The 25,645-nt window shown below is 38.0% G+C and overlaps 1 protein-coding gene across 4 annotated transcripts in view; it reads right to left on the reverse strand.

The window, feature by feature from the left end:
• Positions 1-1,162: 1,162 nt before the first annotated feature.
• Positions 1,163-25,645, reverse strand: part of MPP7 (MAGUK p55 scaffold protein 7) — a 160,009-nt gene continuing 135,526 nt past the window's right edge. For 3 of the 4 annotated variants that reach the window (XM_074866807.1, XM_074866785.1, XM_074866795.1), the window contains 6 exons: positions 17,857-18,027; positions 10,448-10,528; positions 8,543-8,636; positions 7,350-7,458; positions 5,751-5,894; positions 1,163-4,364 (listed from right to left, as the gene is read on the reverse strand). In XM_074866807.1, the coding sequence (XP_074722908.1) occupies positions 4,185-4,364; positions 5,751-5,894; positions 7,350-7,458; positions 8,543-8,636; positions 10,448-10,528; positions 17,857-18,027 (779 nt within the window). In that variant the 3' untranslated portion in view covers positions 1,163-4,184. The remainder of the gene's footprint in view (positions 4,365-5,750; positions 5,895-7,349; positions 7,459-8,542; positions 8,637-10,447; positions 10,529-17,856; positions 18,028-25,645) is intronic. The other variant, XR_012628747.1, reaches the window with a different exon arrangement.

Here is a 25,645-nt window from a genome sequence, read left to right on the forward strand (position 1 = left end):
AGAGATGTAAAATCATTCCATACAGCCTTCCAAATATCCAACTTGTGTTTCAGACACAGATACCAAGAGAGAAAAAGACTCCAGCTGTCTAGAACTCCAAATTCTCTCATTTGTACTGTCATTTAACATAAGACAAAATTTAAGACCAGACTTTAACTGTTTCCAAATGTTTTTGTGTATGTTTCTGCTGAAACCTTTAACCATTATCTAGCACCAGAATTCTTAAACAACAAATACACCCACTGAGTTCCTTTAATTTTGTGTTCAGACATTTTTCTGCTGAATGCTTGGTATCATACATTAATCACGGTAATATATGATAAATACTTAATGACTTTGAGAGTGAAAGGATCTTGGGCAAATTGCAAGTACAAATGATTTTAAGCATTGATACACAGAAAACTTAATCCTGTGGGGAAATGACTGTAGATACTGCAGCAGCAAAAATAGACTGAGATTATAACTTTAACTGTAAATCTCTGAAGAAACTATTCAACCTTTGAAGCAATCTCACAAAAACTAAATATGAGCTTTACCAAGAAAAAAATTCTCCATGCACAGTAGAAACCTGAACCTAACTACATGTGGGAAATGCAGAATACTGCACTGAAACAAAACAGAAGAGGCTTAAAAGTCTTTCCTCTAATCCTAGTACGTGTTAGGCTTTTTTTTCTGGAAAAGACATAACACAATGCAAAACGTAACCTAGTTTAAGCATTACTTTGTTTGAGTCCCACAAAGGCACACAACCTCCCATGGGACTTGTGAGAGGCCTAGGAGCATACGTGACCGATGAAATGTGCCGAGTCGATAACTGAGATAACACTCCAAGCACTCTGCGAGCCCGGCCCAGCTGATGTCTCAGTTTGACCTACTGACTTAAGCTTTCCCTCTCAGAAACAAAATGCTTTATTTCAAGCTGGGGGGGGGGGGGCAGGGGGCATGTAAATATCTATTTTGAAGGAGAATTCAGGAACAAAAATGAAAAATTAAGAATTTTAGTCCTTGTCCTAGGTTGCTTTATTTTTCCATTTAAAGATAATTGAAGCATTACAGTTAATAGAGAGACCTACGAAATAACTTACTAAGGCATTTTACCTTTTAAAGTCATTAAGCCTATATGTTATGGTGCAATTCACAATAAAGAAAAAAACACCGTCAGTGATATATCAATAATTTATTGTTTTGCATAAGAAGGTAAGATCAGATTTCAGGTAAGACATCGACCAAGGACCTGGTGGCAAATTCAAGTATAGAGCTTGGTACAATATTAAAAAATACTACCATTTGTTTGACTATGGCAAACAGCTAAAACACAATAAAACATCTGGACTTGACTGTCAAAACATACAGTTCTCTAAAAACCCACACAGCACAACTTGAATATGTGGAATATTGGAAACATGTTGAGTCGTCTTCGTTCCCAAATTCTTAGGAGTCAAAGGAACAATGCCCCCGCCTCCTTGGTATCCCAGAACAATTCAGCACATGGGCTCAGCGTCCATCACGATAAGCAGGCTCCTGTCCTGTTGAAACTGTTGGGCTAAGGCATTTTTTCTGCCTTGATCTACTATCATCTTTGCCCACCTCATGGAGGCTGGTGGCCTAGATTTAATTTTTTTTTTGAAGCTAACACTGTTGATTTTCAAGAGCAATCCAGTAATTTAATTAAAACTATTTCTCACTCCTGAAAGACTCTGTGCACGATTTATTCTGTTGGTTGGATTTATGTTTTTGTGATTCCCTTTCTTTTGCAGGTGTTACAATTCAGGAATTAGCTCCTGGCTTGGAGACAGGGCAGGCAGCCATCTGTCTAGGAAACTCCTGCCAGGACTGTGCTGAGGATCAGAGGGTCAGTGTCTCTGTAAATGCAGCAAAGCACCGCGCTGCTTACTGCTGCCCGGCACAGCAAACCTGTGTAGAAGGTCCTCCTAGACCACACCGACCCAGGAATGGGAATTAAATTAATTTCAAAAGGACAAGAAAAGCAGCCTGCAGGATAGCCAGAACTGTTTCTACCAGGGAGTTTGCAGATTATTCTAGCATCTATTTCTTAAAGAGAAAAGCAGGTTCCTTACGTGAGCGTTATTGTACACTAATGTTCCGAGACAGCCCAGGTTAGAAGCAATGTTAAGGGTGTTTCAGTAAGGACTAAAGCCCCTCTTGTTGGAAAAGGCAAGATCCTGTGAGATGCCGAGTGCCCGCTCAGTTTGGGCTGGTTGCAAGAGACAGTGAGGGCATTCAACATCTCACAGGCAAACAGACCCGCTGAATTCCAGATCCCCTGAAAAATAGTTTGATTTTCAGTAATGAAAAAAAACGGAAAACATTTTCTCAACTCACATAATCTGCATGCAATTAATTTATCAACAAATTTGTATTTATGTTACAAAAACATTTAAGTCCACTGGAAAGTCGTGAATTTTGACAAAAGTTACATTATAGCTGTTCAAGCAGAGCGTGTATCCATACTGGGATTCAGTACATCTGTAACTCTTGCATAAATGTTTCCAGACTCCTAGGGATTTTGCTGTTGTTGCTTGCATTTCATTTGTTTTATACGACTCTAAGCCAAATGCAATGACCCACACATTAAATACGCATTTAGAATAAAACTGCAAAATCTGATGGCTTTATCAGCCTATGAACTGAAATAAAATATTTACATGGAATGTTGAGCTCCATTTACAGAGACAGTGTCTCAAATTACAGGCCTAGTAATCTCTTTAGTAAATGATCACATTGACAAGAAATTTAAAAACTTAACATCCCTTTTCAACCCTTTCATAAATATATAAAGTTTCACTAAATTATTTTTTCTTTAAACAAGACAGCTATATTCTCTTTACAGATTAACATGAAATAACCGTTTCCTGTTTGAATGCCACAGATGGGATGATCTGAAGTCAGCAAGTTTCTATACACATTCTGTACTTACAAGACATATTCACAACACAACACACAGGTGTTTCTTGGTCTTTACAGCTGTAGTCATTTCCTGCATATCAGTAGTAAATAAAGAAAAATACCAAATTATCTATATTAAAAATACATCATCTAATATACATTTGCTTACACTGCCACATCAAATTTTAAGATGAGGTTTCCAACTGTGTCTGACCAGTGACCAGGAGATTTTTTACACTGAAGTCTACAGCACTAATTTACCTTTGAGTGGAGACAAAGTATATGTTACACTACTAAAAAGTATCACTACATACTAAACAATAAAAAGCATTAATCTCTTGCAACTGCTTCCCAGATCTCCAAGGTTTCCTCACTAATTGTTTGAAAATTTCTGATGGAAAAATTATTCTAAAGGATGCCAAAAATGTCTGAAATCAATTTAAAGGAAAAAAAAAAGTTACTCTCTACTTTGTTGCTATTTGCATCACTTTGCCATTGATTTTACAGAAGATTAATCCCACAGACTTTGAAGTTATATACATAGTAACTCACATTTTCCTCCATTTAAATAAATATTCCCGTGAGTTTTCTTTGTTGTGCCACAAAGCATGCGTGAAAATATTTTCAATTCATGCATGCTCACAGCAGAGTATTTCACAATTAAGCCACTGAATACATCTTTCTTTCCATGACACTGTAAGTGCAAAGGAATACTAAAATCACTGTGTACATATAAGACAGGGTTCACATCTAGAAAAGTAAAAACACTTATCTCGATAAGTAATTAAAACTACGATGTCTTCCTCATAAAAATGTTGGTCACTTTTGCCTGTTTCAGTTCTCTCAAGCACTTAAGGGGTAATAACTTTCAAGTGCTGATGTACTTTTTATGGGAGCAGTTATGCTTAAAACCATCAAAGTGCTGATCTCCAGTATTAATTAGTATCTTCTGCAAACTCTCTGTTAAAAAAGCTTACCTTGGAAATACACAGATGATGCTAAAGAGGTGTTTGGCAGTTTGTTACACTAGTATTAGCTCACTTTATGGAGCATACTAAGACTTCGGTTTAATCTGACTGTTCTGCCCCAAAATTGTGGGTAGGAGAATTGAAGACACAGGAAAACAAGACCAGTTCCAAGTGCATGAAGAGTGTACCTGCTGCTCAGGTAGAGTTAGAAAGCCCTCCTACCAAGAAAACGGCCATCGAGTAATGCCTAACCATGCCCATATTTAGACGCTGAGACAACAACAGATGTTTTCTCTATTTAAAACGTTTTTATGAATGTAGCCAGCTGACAGGAACCCAGAAGGTCTCGGTCTCCAACCTGTCGAAAGTTGTTTTAAGCTCACTGTAAGCTGTAGCGAGGTCATCATTGACTATCACCTTATCGAAAAGGTGGCCGTACTGGCTCTCCATCACGTGGGCAGATTTAATCATTTCTTGAAAATCTTCTTCCTAGTAAGATCAGTGCAAGGCATAGTCAGTCCATAGCAACATCACATAAATTCTGTGGTAAACACAAAGCTACTTGCTTATTTCTCATCTCATCAGGAGATGGAAACTGTACTTTTAATAAAAAAAAATTATGGAAATTACCATTACAAGTAATCTTGGAGGGCATTCTCATGAGTAGACTTTGCTCAACAGGCAAGCAATTCTTTCATCTCTCCCCTTGCAGTGACACAATTAGTCATTGCACGGTAATTACAGAGACATTTTCTGTTAGCAGTACCAGTGGAAAATGTTTCTAGCTGTTTACTTTGATGATACATTTAAAGTTTCATTACTTAAGTCTCAGCTTGCTATTAGCATGCGATGTACTACAGTGCAGCCTTTATTCTTTTAAGAGCTTGGTAGGAGCTGTCTTCCTATGCCTGGTTCGACCTGGCTCAGTGGATTTCTCTTCATGTTTGGGGAGAGAAAAAAATCCTAGGAATTTAATTGTTTACATAGCTCTGAGAGATTAAACCCATCCTAACTAAGCAATGTCCTGAAGGTTGCTCTTAAGAATGAACTCCTCTTACGTTTTATATACCATAGAACATATAGCACATTATTTTCAAACTATTTCAAATGCATATTCTACACAGATACAGTCTGTGACTATATCTGTGACTCACTTTGAAACATAATATAAAAAATCCTAAATAACACCTGAATAACAAAAAATGATACACACCATAAATGTAGATAAAAAGTCTAACAATGATCAGCTTTACTTCAGCTTCAGTAAAAATATGTTTTCATTATATTTCAAGTAAGTAGGCTACTGTTGGGTAATCTAATAATTTTTTTTCTGTTTATTGACAAAAAGCAGCATTTGTTACTTGCTTAGATTTTTCTCCTTCTTTCTGACAGTGTTCATTTCCATGTAACATTTTAAAAAATTGTTTCTCTTATCCACAAATACGGGCTTTTCATCAAAGCAGCATTTCCTTTTTCAACAGATGATACTGACCATATTTGAGCTTTTCTCTAAATTTAGACCCGATAATACACTTGATAAAATAAGGAAATTCTTATACTTGAATAGAAACATGTAAGCCCAGATGCAAATTTTTTAAAAGAAATCCACAGCATTGTTTCTCATAAAAATATACTTGCATTGTGGGGGTTCTTTAGTGACATAAAATCAGAGGACCATGGAAATGTAAATACCCATGAGCATATCGAACAATGAAAACACCACGGCAAATCTGGTTGGGAAACAACAAGATACTATATGTAAGGCCTGACAAGTACTGTCGATGAGATCCAGTGATCATCTTTATTTTTAAGGTAAACCACTACAACAAAACTCTTAACAAGTTCTCATGCTTTACCATGTCTAAGTATAGTTACCGTAAAGGGTTTTGCAGTTCCTTTGTCATCTTTACTTGAAATAATCTTGGCATTTTTTCTGGTCTCTCTCAAACGATCAAGTGATGGAGGCTTTATAAATATAACAAATGGTTTAAATTCATATGTCCGTAAGTGTTTCACTGTCTGGAAAGAGGAAATATTTTAATTAATTAGTTTATTTCACACAGTGGAATTTACCATAATAAAAGAAACTCTCCACTAAACCAAAATAAACCCATAAAGCACTCCTAGAAGGCTATTTTTCATTTACTGCCATCCTGCTCTGCTGATTGGCATTGATTCGTGTAAGGAGAATTTTCATGTGAATGGTAAGAAAACCATTTCTTCAAGGGCGACCATTTCTCTCAATTTCCACATGGGCTGCTGGTAAACCCCATCAGTCCAGCAACGGCTGGGCTGTGCACACCAGTACCACTGGCAACAGGAGGATGGAGGGAGCAGCAGGGTGTTCAGGAGAGGAGGAAAGCTCAACCCATTTTAGCAGGAATAACACTTTGTGTACCCATGAAAAGTAGTGGAAAAAGGTGTCTGTCACACTCGGTCACAACAGGTCAATGATTTTTCTCTTCAGTACTGTGTCCACTGCAGAACTGCCTGCTGTTCACTCTTCCTGAGTGAGTCGAGTGATGCTATGTATGGAGTTAGAGATAAGTCTACAATTCGGATTGCAGCACAGAGTGAAGCAGGGATGGCCAGCAGCTTAGAGTGAAGTAGGGATGGCCAGATGCTTTCCATTCTCTTCACACTGCTGGAAAACAGGGCTGTGCTGAACAGGCAATGGTCTTGCAGAGCAGGAGCCCCTGCCCAGCTCCTTTCCTCCCATGGTGCGGGGTCTGGCTTCCCTGACCGCTGCTCTGCCAGCACAGCTTCCCTGCCCTGCTCCTACGGCACAGCCCCGCGTCTGAAACTGCCCCAGGAACTGTTCACCAGCTGCCAGGGTTCAGAAGTCACAGGCTGGCCACCCTTGGAGAAGAAATACCTTGGCTGGGTTTAAACAAACTAGTCCAGCTCCTGGAAGCACTGTGGTTATTAGTAGCATAAAAATTCCCAGTGGAGCTGTTCAGCAGGGTTGAAAGACAAGGTCAATGCAAGAACAAATGGTTTAGAGAGGAATGTTCTTAACAATTATCCAGCCAACATCACATTTAGTGCTTTCCTTGACTCATGTCTACCCTGCATGTAAACCCTTGGTATGAACGGTCTGGTTAAACATGTGAGAGAGAGTTGCTGGACTGGGTGATAGCTCAAAACTGTTCTGAAATTGAAGTTTCACAGAGAACCTCTAACCCAAACCAGCAGAAAGATGAATGGAAATATAGAAGCATTTGTAATTAAATCTTTGGTATTATGCTGTAGGCTTTCAATACACTTAATTACCAAGCTGAATGCTTGCCAATATGTATTGAAGTTTCCTTCCTCTCCTTTCACAAAACCTTGCTGTGATAAAGGTATCCAGCAAGCCCACTCAACAGTCATTCAGTGTGGAATAAAATATATCGTTTTAGAAACAATTTTTTTCCTAGCATCCCAATGTGCAATGTGGGGAACTACAAGAGTCCAAAAGACATGCTTACTTACATGAGGCTGCACATCCAACAAACAAACTTTGTTTTTAGCTAGAACTGATCGAACAGAGTCTAAACTTGTACCATAGTAGTTGTTCTTATACTCGCCATACTCGATAAACCTGTGGCAGAAGGTGAAAACAACTGGAATCATTTCCATTTTCTCCAGAAAAAACCCTTATCAGTTTGGTTTATAAAATCTAATTCAGGAGCAAGAATATTTTACTTTACATGAGAGTTTTACCATGTTTTATAAAGGAAATGCTGTCAAGTACTTCAGCATGTCAATTTTAAGAAATCTTCTACTTTACCACTTTCAAATCAGTAACACCTGCTTGTATTACAGTTAAAGAGAAAAAAGTACTGTAGTCCAACAGCCCACTAATGTTTTCCATCACCTCTTTTTCTGAACTAATGCAATGCAATAAAACAGTGGATAAGCTAAACAATAGAAACTACTGAAATTTCATTGCACACTACAGAATATCCAAATTCTCTGTCTCAGAAGAGGAGGAGGAGTGACGATGGTGCTAATGGAACCAAGGCGGCTGGTTATGTGCTATAAAAGTACAAGTGCTATTTGCCAAAAAAGCAAAGCGCAGTTTGAAGTTTCAATAAAACCCACAGCTTTGTGTCTAATACACTTTTGCCCTCTGAAACACTGGGGCAGAATTTCAAGCTACAGTATTTTACAGGCTGCTAGAGAGCATGATGCTACCATTGTCTTCATTTTAGTTTAATTTCTGGAGGGTTTACAGGCAGGGGCTTTACTGTAGATCTCTAAATTCAAAAGCAGAGGAAGTGCCTGGCCTGAAAGAGAGCAGAACTACGAAAACATTGACTCAGGCACGTTTGCAGCACTTCCAGGGCCCCCCCTCCTAGAGCTGCAATGCCTTATTGCTATGACAGACAATGTTCTATTAAAAGAGTGCTCCCCCATCCTGAGCACCTACAATTTCAGTGTCTTCTTGAGGAGCTGAAGTACCAAAACTACTTGGAAGCTTGGAAACAGTTGTCTGTGCACATACTGCTTTTTTGCTCTGTGTTTTTGCCAGCTGCTTATATATCAAAACGTAATTTTAACACGTCTTCAAATCACTGCAACTTATATCCACTTTGACTTATTTTCCAAAATTGCAACCAGCCCCATTTTATAATAAAGTCATTGTTTTAACTGCAGTTCTAGTTAAAATCTCTTTGACATACTTGTTATTCTGTACGTCTGTCTCAAACAAGTGCTTGGAAATGAAAATGTATTCGACACCGTCGCTTTCTTGGCTTCTCCTTGGACGGGTAGTGTCTGCAGTTTCATTAATTGGAAAAAAAAAAAAAAAGGCAAAAGATGCACAAATCATCATAATGCAAACCAGTTCAGGAAACACTGAAAAGCACACAACCCTTGTGCAATACACAAAGCATAGCGTTTCCCTCACTTCTGATGGACATAAGGCTGCTCTGGATCTGGTAGGAGGCACACAAGCACATGACAGGATTGAGTTTTAAAAGCATGCAGGACAAGCAGGAAAAAACCTACTGGACAAGTATCAGATTATCATTTTTATTAACTAGTGGAAAAATCCAATAAAATGAGGACAGCTGAATAATAAAAGGAGCAGCAGTCCATAACAATTACCCCAGCCTTGCCACTTGTTAAACTTATTAGCATATGAGACCATAAAGGGAAAGAAAGCTCACCAACCTGATTTATAAAATGTTATGTTCATTAACAACACTTGTGGTATGTGAAGCATGATAATAAAAAAACGGGGTGTGAATTTTATGTTTTAGTGCTTTTCGTTTTCTGGTGATCAAAATCGAATTCCTTTTTCTTTCAGTAGCTTTGTAGTATTTGCACTTCTTACTTTCCCTCAAGTACTAGATATAAAGGTTTTGCTTATAAATGAAACTTTTTTGTGGGGTTGCCACTTATGGTTAATGAACCCATTCAAAGGTCCTATTTAACATAAGTCATATGTTACAGCATCTTACATACGAACATACAAAACCTGCTTGCAGCAACACAGTCTTAAATGCCATCTGATATCATGCTCTTCTTAGGTTGACACAAACAGCAACATTTCCAAGACAAGAACCCCAGTTTTCCCTCCAAGTCCTGACTTGCTGAATTTCTGGGAGATGGATTCTTTACATGTTTGTTTTAAATTATAACCACAAATTTGGAAAAGAGAGAAGGCAGCTTGATGAATACTGGCAATTTTTAGAGAAATGTTTTTGGGCAAATGATTGCATATGCTTCAATGTGTTAAATATTTGGGAACATCTGGCTTTTTTTGTTGTTGTTTTCAGTACCCAGCTGAAGCAAATATGTGCAAATGACATGACTTGCCAAAACCAAATATATTCATTTTTCTACCTTGTAAATTCATTCATACATGTACTTTATAGAATACTTGAACTTGCAAAAAACCTGTGACAGTATCTCCCGAATTCAGAATGTTTTACCTATATTTTCAATGGAGCCCTACAGGAAGCACAAGTAGAAAGCAAACCACGGAATGAAAATCTAACTAAAACTGTCAAGTCCTCCAAATTAAAGAAACTCCAATAAAGTATTGTAGAAATTAATATAGAACAATGTTTTTCAGTGTTATACAAAGTAACACTACCTGGTCAGATAGGGGGAAAGAGAAAAAAATCCCCAAAGCAACTTTTCTAAAGCTAATCAAAGGGATTTAACTAATTTATTCACAGGATTAAACTGTTTATCATCAGTCTTAATTTTTCAGCCTGTGTAACATATAAAGGCCATTTCTGTGAAAGCAAGCATTGGTAACAGAGTACATTTCACTGCTTTACAGCCAAATCCAGGTGTTCTTCTGCTGAGTTTCATTTACTAAACCTCGCTGACATCAATCATGTTAAACTTGTACTAAAAATCTACTACAATGCCTCTGAGCCAAAATGTCCTACCAGTTTAATCAATGCTATTTAAAATACAACTGCAGCAGCACTTTTAAAAATTAGAGAAGTAATTCGGATGCCAAGCATGCATTTAGAGACCCAAATTTGAAAGTGCCTTAAAGTAATGCAATAATAAAGGATAATAATGCAAGTAGAGCATTAGGAGAATAGAAGTGTATTTTTACTTACGTGGCACTGTTACCCCGTAATGCTGCGTGTCACTGATCAGCAATTTCCGTTTAAGTTCATTCAGTCCAACCCCTACAGGACCTGAAAGAAAAAAATTGTGCTGTTTCCCAGCAGCCAGTTCTCTCTTGTCTTCAGGTATAAGTACTCTCCAAGATAAGAATATGTGGTATATAGCTATAATATAGTTTGGAAATACCTATGGTTCTAGCCTCTTCTAGAACATACAGCGGTGACAAATTTCAGGGGATGTAGTTGGCAGTTACTCTGCTCAGACTTTATTACTAAGGAAAAATCAGTGAAAAAGTTGACAGCAAAGCTAACTTTCTTTTCTACAGCAACTACCCAGGTTGATGAGAAGTTCAACGTGAGCCAGCAATATGCTCTTGCAGCCCAGAAAGCCAACTGCGTCCTGGGCTGCACCAAGAGAAGTGTAGCCAGCAGGTCAAGGGAGGTGATTCTCCCCCTCTGCTCTGCTCTGGTAAGACCCCACCTGGAGTTCTGTGTCCAGCTCTGGGGCTCCCAATATAAGAAGCACATGGACCTGCTCAAGGAGGTCCAGAGGATGCCATGAAGATGATGAGGGGGCTGGAGCACCTCCTCTGTGAGGACAGGCTGAGAGAGTTGGAGTTGTTCAGCCTGGAGAAGGCTCCAGGGAGACCCTACCGCAGCCTTCCAGTACTTCATGGGGGCCTACAGGAAAGATGGGGAGGGACTCTTTGTCAGGGAGTGTAATGATGGGATGAGGGGTAACAGTTTTAAGCTGAAAGAGGGTAGATTTAGATTAGATGTAAGGAGGAAATTCTTCATGGTGAGGGTGGTGAGACACTGGAACGGTGTTGCGCAGAGAAGTTGTGGATGTCCCCTCCTTGGAAGTGTTCAAGACCGGGTTGGACAGGGCTTTGAGCAACCTGGTCTAGTGGAAGGTGTCCCTGCTCATGGCAGGGGGGTTGGAACTAGATGGTCTTTAAGGTCCATTCCAATCCAAACCATTCTATGATACACTCAGTATGCATCTAACTCCATCCTTACCCTACTACAGACTCCTGCACCCTAACCTGCAGCTTTCCAGCACAAAAACTTGTTTGGCTATTCATTTTGCCAGAAAACCCCCAACTCACAGACTAGAGGATCCCAGCTGGCATGCACAAAGTCCCCCCCAAAGTCTCTGCACTCCCTGTGTCAGCATGGCCTTCTCCTCACTCATTCCAGCTGCTGCATCCCTTGTCTGCACCAGACTCCCCTGAGGAGCACTGCTCCCACCTTCTCCCCAGGCCCTGGGAGTGCTGCTCCTTCCAGCCCTGGCTGCAGACAGGAATTATGCCTGGCCTCTGTCTGGCTGTAGCTGTCACCATCCACCTTTTGACTGCGTGAGGGTGGCATCTCACGGGGACAGGAAGGAAGGGCAGCACTCCCCACACATCACAACCCATTTGGGATGTTTGGGTTTCTTTGTTGTTGATTTTCTTTTAAACTATGTTCGTCTCCTGCCTGCTGTCTGAACTGGTCCAAAGCAAATGTTTCTTTCTTCACATGGCTGCCAAAGAGAGACCACTCTTGGAAAAAAGATGGCAGGAAGAAACAAAGACTGCATGGAATTTTTTGACCCGTCTCCTCCAGCTCCACCTGTGTACTGCTGCCCTAGAAGCTACGGAACAGACGTTCCTCTTGGCTTTCAGATTGTCCCTAACTCTTAGCCATTTGCCCATGGTGCTTTAGGTCTCAGTGGGGGCACACTGTCCTGCAAGGTCTCAAAGGCTCCATGGGCAATCGCTGCTTGCCACCAGAAGCCTTCATGCTCCAGCCTGCCTGGCCCCTTTTATGGTGGGGCCATGGTGCTGTGTGTGTGAAGGGAGCTCAGCTCTGCATGCTCATGTGTTTCTGACAGAGGCTTCGTTTCTGCAGAGCCAGGTCAACAGCAGAACATAGAGGAGAGTGAGTCATTGGAACCATATCCCAAATAATACAAGGAAATACATGTGGTTTTAGGGAAAATTCTTGCTCTTCTAGTAAAAGGGACACATTTATGCATAGAGTGCTTCTTAACAGAGACATTTTAGACATTAGAAATACAAAACCTAATAAACATTTGAATGAATTAGTGACATATTGGTTAATTACCAGTGAGAGTCAAAAAGCAAAGATTGATGCTTCAGCACCTTCAGGTGCCTATTTGTAAAAATCACTATCTACCCTGTCTGAAGTTAGAAACACATAATGATGAAAAGCAAATGCTTGCTACTTTGCTGCTACCCCCAGACTATGGTATCTCTGTAAAATCTTAAAGAGTGTCTGCATTTATAATTTTTATAGTTTATGTAAGTTAAACACACAACTACATTTCAAGTCCCATCTCTGACCTGCCTGTAAATTAATCTATCAGTATGTATAAATGTTTATTTAATATGGTGTACAGCAGCCTCTACTGGTGCATGCCTGCAGAGGAAAGCAATGTGTTATGTAGATAATGGCATTACTTTTGGTCTTGTTTTTTTTTAAAAAACATTTTTCCTTTTTTAATACTTTAGCTATTCAAGGCAAATGCAGATTTGTATAGGAAAAGTAATTAAAATTCTCAATATATCCTAGCAAAGTAGAATGAAACAATATTCAGAATAGAAGAAATTCAGAATTAAAAAATAATTGTATTCCTTTCAAGCCAAAAATCTTTGCCATCAAATCTACACAAATATTATTTCCTCAGTCTACATGCTGTCAAATCAACAATCTGCTTTTAGCTCTATTTATACATAAAGAATCCAGGCTTTGCTTCCTGTGACAGATGCTTTGGAAACTTAGATCAAATCCGTTTCCAGACCACAACCTCACTACCGTGTCTCCCCTTCCAGATTACCATTCAAAAATCATCTTAAAGTTTAACCACTGAAAGGTGTAGATTCTTCTTTTTCAGTGCTGTCTTCACAGAACTCTCGTAACTGTAGCATATAGACACTGAAGGCTGATTCCTAATTAGCAATGCCATCCATGATGCTGATTTTTACATCTCCCAAGTGTAATGTACACTTCTATTCTGAATATTCTTTTCATTTTGATGCAGCAGAGAAAGATGCCAGTTTCTAATAATTATGAATCTGAACACAATTTGAACTTAAGAAGAGAATAAAGCATCAGGATTGAGAAGGACAATCCAGATTCTTATAGTAAAATGCCAGGCATGTGGGATCCATGACTGTAGCATAGTTTTGGTCTACTCTAAATCACCCCAGGCAGCAACATTTAGAGTTATGGCAACTGATTTAGAGATACTTTATTTTTAAAAGAATGTTTATGTTTCTTGCTGTTGTATGTTGAGTGAGGTAAGCTAAGTAATGGTCAAATCCTGCACAAATGGCCTGTAGTGCCTATGTCATTTTACTGAAGGACACTTGCAGAATTAAACCACCAGTCACTAAAACTTGCATTACATTTTGTACCAGTCAGACATGTCTGAAGAAAACTGAAAAGTTTGATGTAAGTTCAGGTCTCAGGACCCAACCAGCCGTTCTTCACCCACAGATACATACTGAGCTCCTAGAAGCCTATTTGGAGAAAAAAAAAAAAAAAAAAAATAGAAAGTGGTCTTTCAGAAAAGATTTTGGGAGTTAGGTGACAACATCCCTGCTGGGATCATAAAGACCCTGTAGAAAACATGCCCTGACAGAGGTTCCATGGCTCTATTACTAGTACAATTAATCACTATAATGCAATGATTGCGCATGCATGTCCAACTGTAGCTCAATGAGATATGCAATAGGAAAGTAGAACCTCATTTTTTTGTGTTACAGAAAATTATAACTAGCAGTGAGAGTGTACTTTGAGATTTGCTGTTCATTGAAGCAGGATCAGTGAGTTCATACTGGTGTTCTCATGGGCAAGGCCAGGCAATATATTACATCTTATGTATTCATTACTGAACCACGCTGACCCAGCCATGCCTTCAACCAGGAAGGTTTAATGAGGATAGCAATTCTACGTCTCTTTCTTCATTGTCCAGATAGTTTAATTGAAGTAGTATGGCCATGGTAGGCCATTTTCCTGCATTACTGCTGTAGATCTATTAAGTCTCTGCAAGCCACTATTGAATACATCAAAGGCAAGTCAGCAGAGGTAGAAAGCTAGGAGCTACTTCCATTTTATCCTCCTCTGCTCTGAGACAGACGTGACCTCCACATAGCTCCCTTCATGATAAAACCAAAACTGATGGATTTTTTAAAAATGTAAGTAATATAACAATAGAGAACTTTTCCAGTCTCAGATTCCTTTTCTTTGCAGTGGTGACCAGAAGGGCACCACTGTGGGGAGTACTGACAGCCTAATTCAGAGACAGAGAGACTTTAATTGTGTCACACACCAATAATAACTGCTGCTTTGTGGTTACACACCTCTGGTCTTTGCTTCCACCACTGCCACTTAGGACAGATGCATCACCACAGGTGACCACAGCACTTGAAAGGTGTTGCATGCCTCTGGTAATAACACTGCATGCACATAACTGCATGCATTCTGGGGGATGCGCTCACGGTTTGTTACTGCTGACCTTGCTTTATTCTAGCACTGCCCCTTCAGAGAGCTCTGACTTAGCTGATACTATGCTGTGTAAAGTTATAGTATATGGCACATCCATTTGACTCTTAGGAAATAAAATCTGTGCTAGTCTGGCCCTCACAATGACTGAAGTAGAAGCCTTTGTGAGCAGGAATTTTTCCTCATAATTCTAGTGTCTAATACTTTTCATTTTAAAATGTTCTGCCTATGCCTGACAGGGCTGAAAGGTATCATGCTTAGGATGCAGGCAATATTTGTGAGGGAAGACTTCAAGGATCTGTTGGCAGCCTAGGAACGTTAAGTTACCAGAAGACAACTGGTGACATGATATTGGATAAATTTTGTCTTTAGCAGACTCATCACATTCATAACAACTAAAAGCACAGCAGAAGCATCTGTATCTTTACTGCTTCAGATGATCTGTTATTTTAGCCCCAAGGATATGCAGGACTTTATTCATGAACCTACATTTGCAGACAAGGTAAAATCTCGACAAACTAATACATCTAGTTGAACCTGAGACTAGCATATATCACACTACAGGGTGCTAAAAATTACTGTGTGTGCAATTTGCATTCCGTAAATTAGACTAGACCAATTTAAAATGAAGCCAAAAGAAATTTCCATTTCAAAGTTGTCAAACTCCCCCTAAAAAACAGCAAACCAAAGCCTAAAGAAACCTTCCAATAGTAAATTATATATTTAGGCCTAGTATAACAGAAGAGACATTTAGTGCCCCCACCAATTACAGCTATAAATTAATTATCTGTCCCTTTGTTCCCTGGTACTAATATCCAAATTATATTTGACGGATTATATTGAATGCTGCTACTGGCAGACAAAAAGCTTTTTAAATGTGTTCACTTCTACTATACCTGCTTGCTTAGCTCTGCTAGTTTTTCCACATTTTGCCCAAGACATTTTTATAGTATTGGCCAGACTTAAGCTGCTCTTAATATCCAGAGAAAAACATTAGAATTACTGAAGTCTGCAATAAATTTCTGAACTGCTTTTGTTACTGAAAAAGCACACTTTCTTCATTTGATTTATTACAACAAAAATCAAATTAAATCTCTAGGTATTCCTTAGATCAGACATATGCAATTTGTTATAAAAAGTCTACTGATCACACTTTTGCACTGCACTCTGTTGATGTAACTGTAAAATCAACTCAACCATGTTATTACTTGTTGTATATAGCCCACAATCTCACAGTGATCACACTAGTAGGTGGCTGAATTCTAGTGCTGGAGAGTGACAAAACTGTTTATTAAAAACTAAATTTAATGTTCCCCTGGATATGAGCGATATAAAAATACAGCTACTCAACAGTTCGTAACAGTCCTTGATAGAGCATCATATTTCTCCGCTCTGCTGCTCTCAGAATGGAGGAAACTTTACTAATGAAGCATCAGCCTATGTGCTACTGCAAAAGAAACAATAAGTGATGAGTCAATGAATAACCGTTCCTACTCATTGGTAGGAACGGTTATTCATTACTCATTGGTACTCCAATGGTTCCCTTTGAAAAAATCTCTTTTTTTAGGAGACTGAAGCAATCATTTTGATTAGTAATAAATGCTGTGAGGAAGCCATCACAGTGACAGATTATAGAAAAACAGAAAGCTGACCAGGATGACATCTTGAGTCTTCTGCAGCTATGCTTAAATCTGTTCTTGGCCTACAGAAGTCCACTTCTCATCCACCTTTCTCTCTATTTGTCTATTTACTTACTTTAACACAGTAGATGCTTGTGTTTCTTTCCACTTATATATTCTGTCTTTGCTGACCACAGGTATTTATTCTGTTCTTTTTTTCTTCTTTTTTCCACATAGATATATTGATTGATCTCTAAGAGCAGAACACTGACCTAATTCTTTTGAGTTTTAGTCCAGCTTGATTGCCAGGTTCAGACTAGTAACCGTGGTAGCTATATTTTGCTGTCATCTCCCTTTGGTTTAACAAGGCTTTAAAGATGATCTCCTAAAGCATCCTTAGATACAAGCTGGGACATCCTGTCTAGATATGTGGATTACTAGATAGGTGAAAAACTGGATGGATGATCATGTTCAAAGGGAAGAGGTTATTTGTCTGTACTCTACTGGGTGATTCATTACAAGTGGAGATCCTCAGGTGTCTACCCTGGGACATACTCTGTTTCACACGTGGAGGACACAGAATGGGCCCTTATCAAGTTTTCAGGTGCCAGATTGGGTGATGCAAGTGACTTGCTCAAGGGCAGGGCTTCCATTCAGAGGAACCTTAATATGCTACAGGCTTGGCCTGGCAGAACTTTGTGAAGTTTGATGAGGACAAATGTAAAGTCCTGCATCTGGGATATACTAAGTCCCACAGCAGTACAGGCTAACAGAAGACTGGGCTGTATCAGCAAAATTCTTTCCCTTTACTCAGCACTTGTTAGACCCTGTGAGGAATACCTTGTCCACAATGGGCCCTGCACTACAACAAAGATGTTGATGAACTGGAGCAAAGCCAGGGGAGGGCCTCCAGGATGGTCAGGAGCTGAAGCACATGACCTGTGAGGAGACTCTGAGGGAATTGGACTTGTCTAGCTTGGACAAGAGATATCTTCAGGGACACCCACCGGCACCCTTCTGATACCCCTTGAAAAGATGGAGGACACCTCTTTACTGAGGTGTGAGGTAGGAAGACAAGAGAAGACATGGTGGGAAGACAGGTTCTTGAAGTTGTTGTCATCAGCAACCTGCTCTGAATTCAGTCTTAAGTCAGAGGCTGGACCAGGTAACCTCCTGAGATCCCTTCCAGTCTAAATGATTTAGTAGTAAGCATTGTGCTAATCAGCAGTCCTCTGTTTTACCAGGTCAAAAATAAAGAAAATAACTTACCAACCAAAACTACAAGCCTGTATTTGTCATTAGGTTGTCGTCTATATTTTGCAACTTCTTCATATGTTGGGATATCTGCTGTATCATACTGATCACTCTTCTTGCACTCATACATAGATTTGTTTGTTTTTTTATCTTTTCTGCTAAGGCGAAAGCTTCTTCTAAAACCAGCTGCAATAAGAACAGGATTTTTTCAAAGTAAGAAAATAAGTCTTCTCAAAACATTTGAAAACAGTCTCTTCCAAACATTCGAGGATTGTTGCATGGAATAAAAAAATGTCTTCTATGTTTAATAAGCCAGGTCATTAGAACAATATTTTCCCACAGTTTTTAAGTATATCAGGTGCCTATTTAAACTGCAAAGTTAAGATTACCAACAAAATCATAACAGTTACAACAACAAGCTGTAAATTACAATTACAATAAGTTGTTAACATATTTAGATAATTTGAGTATCTTATACATGAGTATATAAACACAAGGAAATTTATGCAATCTGGACTCTCATACCACGCTTAATGCATTTCTATTTAAAACATCACGGCACACAGATATCAAATACAACGTATGGTAGAAACACATCTGGTGGTTGAAAGGGTTAACGAGAATTAACTCTTTGAACAATTTTTTGGTGCTTAGCTCCACGCTGATAGTATAAAAAAAGTGCACAAAACCTTTCCCAAAGATGTTTAAAAGTAAAAATAAACACTGTTCATTAAATTCCAAAACACTATGAAACATCTTAGACAATACAGTACCCATATTGTGGATATGTTAGCATGAAAATAAAAGGTAATATTCCTATTAAATTTGCATTTACAATTGCATCAACAGTGTGTCATCTACACTGTCTATCTAGAAGACTGGAAATTTCACATAGCTTTTAAGTACTCTCAAAGGAGATAATCATAGGCATTTTCAAGCAGAATGGCACAAAAAACCTTCTACACTCTATGTTAAAAACTAATTTACTCCTCTGTTAATAATTACCTTACAGTTTTTCAAATAAATCCTTTAAATTGCATTATATTACATTTTACTGGTACATCTGTGACACCACTTTTGTTCTAGAAGGAACTACAGGAAAGACTGAAAAGAAGGATTGCAAAGCTGATTTCATTATTTGGGGGTAATAAAGTAAAACACAAACTACACTTTAAATAATGGAAAAATCCCAACACCTTTTTTTTTTTGCCCAGAACGTTTCATAGGACAGTAAACACGTGTAAACTTTTGGTGACCCCAGATTTTTTAGCAATATGTTTTCATAAACTTGTAATAGCACTTATGTTTAGGTATTTGAAAAGTAATTATATTACAATTTTTTCTTCAAAGGTAGTATCTGGCAAATTCAAGACTCAGTTCTGCAAATATTTAGAACCAGATCTGAAGCAAAATCCTACAAGGCTTAGTTACAGGCTTAGCATTTTGCACACACAGTTTCACTTAGCATAACTGGGACTGGGAAGCCTGCCATAGGAAAGGCTGAGAATTGGGTTTGTTCACTCTTGAGGAGGCTTAGGGGAGACCTTTTCACCACGTTCCAGTATTTAAAGGGTGGCTACAAAGAAGATGGAGACTCCCCTTTTATAGGGAATCACATGGAAAAGACAAGGGGTAATGGGTGCAAGTTACTCCTGGGGAGATTCTGATTGGACACAAGAGGAAAATTTTTCACAATGAGAACAATCAGCCCCTGGAATAATCTCCCCAGGGAAGTGGTGGATTCCCCAACACTGGATGCTTTTAAGATTCAGCTGGACAGGGTGCCGGGTCATCTTGTCTAGACTGTGCTTTTGCCATGAAAGGTTGGACCAGATGATCCTTGAGGTCCCTTCCAAACTGGTATTCTATGATTCTATGATAAATCTTTGCAGAACCTGCATCACAGAGGATGTTAACCACAAAAAGGGAAGAAAAATTTCTCTGAGAATACAGTTAAGTTGACCCATTCATATTCAAAATCTGAATAAGTAAAATGAAAATTGCTGAAAAAGGAGAAGAGCTAGCATCCACAGTAAAAGGCTGACGACATTTTTAAGAGTTACAGTATTGTCTAGACTGAAAGGACATGTGGTGGGATACAAAAGGGACCAAAATATGAGATATGAAAACATAATGAAATCAGCTGAGAGTTATGTTCTTTTATTACTTAAAGAACAACACTAACACTGAAGTGACTGCAGTCAGAAAAGCCCTGTTGGAGTGCTGACAGCTGTTAGCTTACACACCTGAGAGAGGGCCTGGGAGATCTTGTCTGCCCTAGGGTGAAGTCTGACATGACACAAGGATGGTTTTTTGCTACATAACTACACCTAACTGTATAGACAGTTACATAAAGAAAGGTTAAAAGTAACATTAGCAATATAAACACATGAAGTGAGTTACAAGTTTCCTGAGGCCTCATCTAAAAGGCGCTAGATTAAAAAAAGAAAAAAATCAGTTGCCCTAAAAGCAAGCTGAAAATGGTTTTGATTTTTTTTCTGTATAATCATTTTATGATTAAAAAAAAAGGAAAAAAAGGAAAAGAAATAATAATTCTTCACCATTTGCTACTAAACGGTCTACAGGATAAAGAGCTTTTCCACAAAAACCAGAATCCACGGATCTAGAAAACGTAAAAAGGGTAGAGATATCAAATGAAGCTAAACCAATCATCTTCATTCCAGTTTGGTGTCGACCCTACAAATGCTAAGAGCTCTGTGCCTCTGAGTAGTTGTCTCAGAGCACCATTACCTACAGCTTCTTAACCTCAGCTTACATGTCAAACTGCAGAATCTTTAGGAAAAATATTCTTTCTGCAAAACCTTCACATCAATTCAATCCTGCTGTTAGGTTTTAATAAGACCAATTGTAACTTGTTCCTCTTTTCTCCATCCACTTTATTCAAATTTCATTACCAAACTACCAGGTGGTGAGTTACTTAGGAATTTTCATTCCTTCTTCTCTTAAAAGAGGAAAAAAAAAGAGAGATTTCTTTTTAATCAAAAAGGAGAAAATCTTTCAGTGCCGTCTCCAGGCTGATTTGTCCCTTGTCACTTTTACAGGCTGCATATAAAGCATCCCAAAGACTCAGATGATATGGTCCCACTGCTAACATGGGTTTCCTTGATTAAAATGCAGTATTTCTGTGACTAAAACTCACTGTTAAAATGAAAATAGTAATATTATCCTGTATATTAAGAGGGTTCAACAAGTTCAACTAGGACTTAGATGTTACAGAAAAGCTGTTATATTAATTAAACAGAACAAACACATGAGCCAGAGATAGTGAAGCAGATTTCCAGTATGGCTGATTTCTTCACACTGGGCTGGTGAAGACACGCTGTAAAACTACTGAATGTTTAAAAAATTAAAAGTCTGTGATCGCTTTGCCATTTTAAGACTACTGTCAATTTGAAAGTTGTTCTAAGTGTTCCTCAAAGCCCATCTGAATATCCCTATAGAGAAACTCAAGCAAGCTTGCTTTAAGCAGCTTTCAAAACCAAGGAAAACATGCAGTTCAGAGAGGAAGGATGAGAGTGTTTCAAATACATCCAACGTTTTTATGATACTGCTACTACATTCCTGGAAACACAATTCTTCCTCTCTCACATCTGCCATTCTATGTCTTCACGTATGCAGCTTAACTTTATAAAGCTTCTGAAAGTCACAGTAAAGAACCATTAATAAATATTTTCTATTGAACTCTGCATTTATAATTACATTATAAGTTGGGCAGCTATGGTGTGCAAAAAGATTAAGCTGAACTGAAACAACATCATACTTGCAAGAAATAAAAACTTTTATGAACAAGCAAAAAATAATCTGCTAATGCTTGCATAATTTACAGGTTAGGAAAGATTAAAAACAAACTTCATATATTTAAATTAACAATAGAGCATTATTAAAAATATAGTGAAAATCACTAAGGAAAAACAAAAGCAATACTGATATGCAATAGAAAAATAAATTTTCTATAAAATTATTAAGCTTAAAAGTAAATTCCTAGAAAGAACAAAGGGAAAAAGCACTGCTTGCCCATAACATTTGATAATATAAACCTTGATGAATATGAAAGGAACTGCAGGCTACACTGTCTGTGGAATATGGATATCAGCAGAGATTAACCTTAGTTGCCAAGTATGCAGACTATAAAATAAAATGGGAAAATTCTGTCACTAAAGCAATATAAAATTCTGAACATTGAGAAGCTTGCACAAGCTCACTGGGTTCAGCTACATGACTAGAAGCTTACTGAACATGCAAACCCATAAACTACTGATGGAATGTAACAGATTTGGTGAAATAAGAACAGCCTCTGGGAAGAAAATATGAAGAACAAATGTTCTCAAACTACAGATGTCTCCAAACCTTATAACACTTCTCAACATGAAATAAAAATCAGAAGCCACTACTAATAAACTTAATAAAGGCCCAACAACATCCAAGAAAAACTACTTACATCTCTAAGAACGAAAAAAAAAAAACCCACCCTAGCAGAAAAGTGTGATTATTCTTTAAACCACTAGCAATATACATTTGATTATCTCAAAACAACATCCTTACATTTACATAGAGAAATCCATTTGGACCTCACACAGAAATCCAAACTGAAAACAGGCAATGCATGAACCTGTCTCCCTTAAAAGATTTTGAGAGAATGCTGATGTAAAAAGCTGTGCTTATTTAGATTTAATTATATCATTCTAAAGAAGTAGTGAACAAAAGATTGCGACTATGTTGTGTGAATTTAACCCCAAATATATTCATGAAAGTAGAAAGTTAATTTCTCAAATTCAGAGAAATTACACTAACAGGAAATATTATAATTTAAATTCACCTACGCTTCATAAATTCACCAGTGAGGCTCCACAATGCTGTATAAAGCACTTACACATGCTTTTGCTCATTTTCATTCATTAAAACAAGTGCTTAAGTGTTTAAATTATGTATATTCTTCACTGAATTTAGTCTAACCTTACACACTTTAGAGTGAACAAATGCTGTTTAACTGTAAATGCATTTACAAGTACTTTTTGTACTCAAATTACTGACAAAAGTAAGTTTGGTACCATGGTCATCATCTAGGTTTGTAAGAACACAGTATTTTTACTAGATATTTCTGGATTTTTTTCCCCCCAAATATTGCGATTTTTTTATACTGCCTCGTATACTGCGTATTTCTATTGTTACACAAGAACTGCACAAACACGAGCAGACGTCTTACTCTGCTTGCTTCTGGACTGATTCCCAGCTTGCACATTTAGACGGGGTTAATAAAAATTTAGATTATGTCTGGATTTTTAAGACAAAATTGAGAATAGTAAACAGATGATATCCATCTACATTTACTGTATGTTCATAAAGGTTCAAGTAATGTAACTAGAATTTAAGCTTGGCAAAGGCAAAATCCTAATGTTCTCCCCAGCAATTCCTCAGGAAATTACTGCAGAAACATACAATACTATACTGTGACTTAAATATTAGAATTTGGTGAAAAATCATTAAATTTATCTGAGTCACTTTAGAGGGGAGGGTTCAAATTAATAGCAGCATAACCTTGGGCATAAAATATCTGACCCCAAATGGTACAGACATTCTGTTTTCTGAAAGCTGCCTCTTCTGTTGCTCTTCATGACCACCTCATGTGTGTCTAAAGTTCATATCCTTTCAGACAGGGTCAGATGTTCACAGAACATGCTGGTTCACAGGGAGATATGCCCACAAATACAGAGCCCTAAACCAATAATGAGCCATAAAATTGACTGAAAATCCATTAATTGATATTAGAATTGTTGTAGTTCACTTGATTGGATTACATACTATCAAAAGCAGCATGAAAGATGACTTAGTAGTTTTGGTTTTAGGAAGCAATCGCTGTATCCTTACTTTGAAAACTTTTTCTGGAATTTAGACATATGAACAATTTACCATACTTCAACTTACCTTATACTAACTGTCCGTATGTGTGAATATATACAAAGTAATACAAGCCAACTCCTTCATCAGTGGTTAATCTAATTCAGACTACCTTGCTCTTGTAACAGGTTACAATATATAGACAGTTACTCGGATGTCACTAAAACATCCTGAACTTGTTGGTGTGATCCAAGCCCTTCAGTGACAATGCTTTAGGTTTTATTTTCAGTGTAGTACGTTTAATCAAGACTTTAAGTTATAATAGAGACTTACCTAGAAATTCTTAGTTACTTAGTAATCAAGGAGTGCTATAAATGTCTATCATCTTTCAAGAACACGCACATTCAGAAAAATGAAGATGTTCAGGATTCACTTCAAAAAACAGTACTACAAAACACAGGTTGACATTCAGAATAAGCTGTTTTAAAAAATCAGACACTCACCCAAAAAGCAACAGGCAGAGAAAAAAATATCTTTGAGGACTTCACTACTCTTGGGATTGAAGGAATGTATACTCAGACCAGTGGTAGAGACCCTCCTAATCAGGAAGGTATACTGCAGCAGTTAGATATGGTATCTAACAGATATGTCCCTAACAGAGGGTTTATAAAGTGTCTGCCTAGGACTCCTTTACCTTATAGACTATCCAAGCTTTATACCTTGCACAGCACATAGGTAAGGGTTTTGTGTTCTCCCTGCACCTGGTCAGCAAATTCTGTTCAAACTATTACACTTTAGGAAGTGGCCTTTGTCCAGCCCAGAAAGTTATTCCACAGAAGTTTGTTCCGTGAGAAAATACAACTGAAAAATAATTTAGGAGAAAAACAAACCTAAATGCGTCTGAATGGGATTGGGCTTCTAGTGGTTTGTGAAACAAGGAGACACTGGAGTGAATGAGACAGTTTGAATTACAAATCACTGGGTCCTGTTACCATATGCAAAAGAATAACATCAACTTTCAAACACCCACTTGCTTGGTCTTAAGATAGGATCATTTTTAATGAACGATTCTTAGTGAAAAGCTCCAAGGAACCTCTAATTTCTAAACAAAATAGCTAATTATTCACAACCAGTAAATATACTTGTGTCTTTACCCTAAAACTGGTCCCAACCTTAGACAAGTCTTTTTTTCTCTGTTGTTCTGGCTCTGCTCTCCAACACCTCATTTCCAACAGCACAGACCCAGCATAAGAAGACTGAAGGTACCATCTCTGGACCGATGTCAGCACTCCACTGCATGGAAACTCTCAAGAGATAAACAATTGCCTGAACCGTACAGTAGTTCTCCAATAATTTTTGTAAACTTTTGCCTAACTAAACTACACCCTATCTTGATATTTATTCTTTGCATCTGGGACAACAGTAGCTTCTTCCTCAAGACATCTCCTTCCTAGATGACCAAGCCTTTTTGGTAACTGTAGACCAAAATGTTTCACTGAAAGGGCTACAGCACCGAGAAAAGGTGGATTCTGTTTTGCCACTTTCATTCTTAAATAAAGCAGCAGCCCACTAAGATCTGATTGCAAAACCATGGTAGTCTCATCTTGAGAATTCATGCAACCTGTATTTGCAGACAGAAAAACAGGATGGGGGGGTGGGGAATGTCTTTTCTGTTTCAAAGAGATGATTTGATAAGTAAAATGCAGTTCATCTGGAATCACATCTAAAGTATAATTTTCCAAGCATACTTCAATCTCTCAATACAATTACAAGTCAACATTAATTTAGTTGATTAAATAACAAAGGTAAGTTTATTTTCAGCATGATCAGATGACCACTAGTTCCACAAATACATGATGAAATTTTACCATGCTAATATTTTGGAAAGAGGTCAAAGTTCTTTCAATTATATAGTTCGTGTATTCTTGATGTAGTTTATATACCACAT

Source organism: Strix uralensis, chromosome 1 (genome assembly GCF_047716275.1).
Source record: "Strix uralensis isolate ZFMK-TIS-50842 chromosome 1, bStrUra1, whole genome shotgun sequence".
Taxonomy (NCBI): Eukaryota; Metazoa; Chordata; class Aves; order Strigiformes; family Strigidae; genus Strix; species Strix uralensis.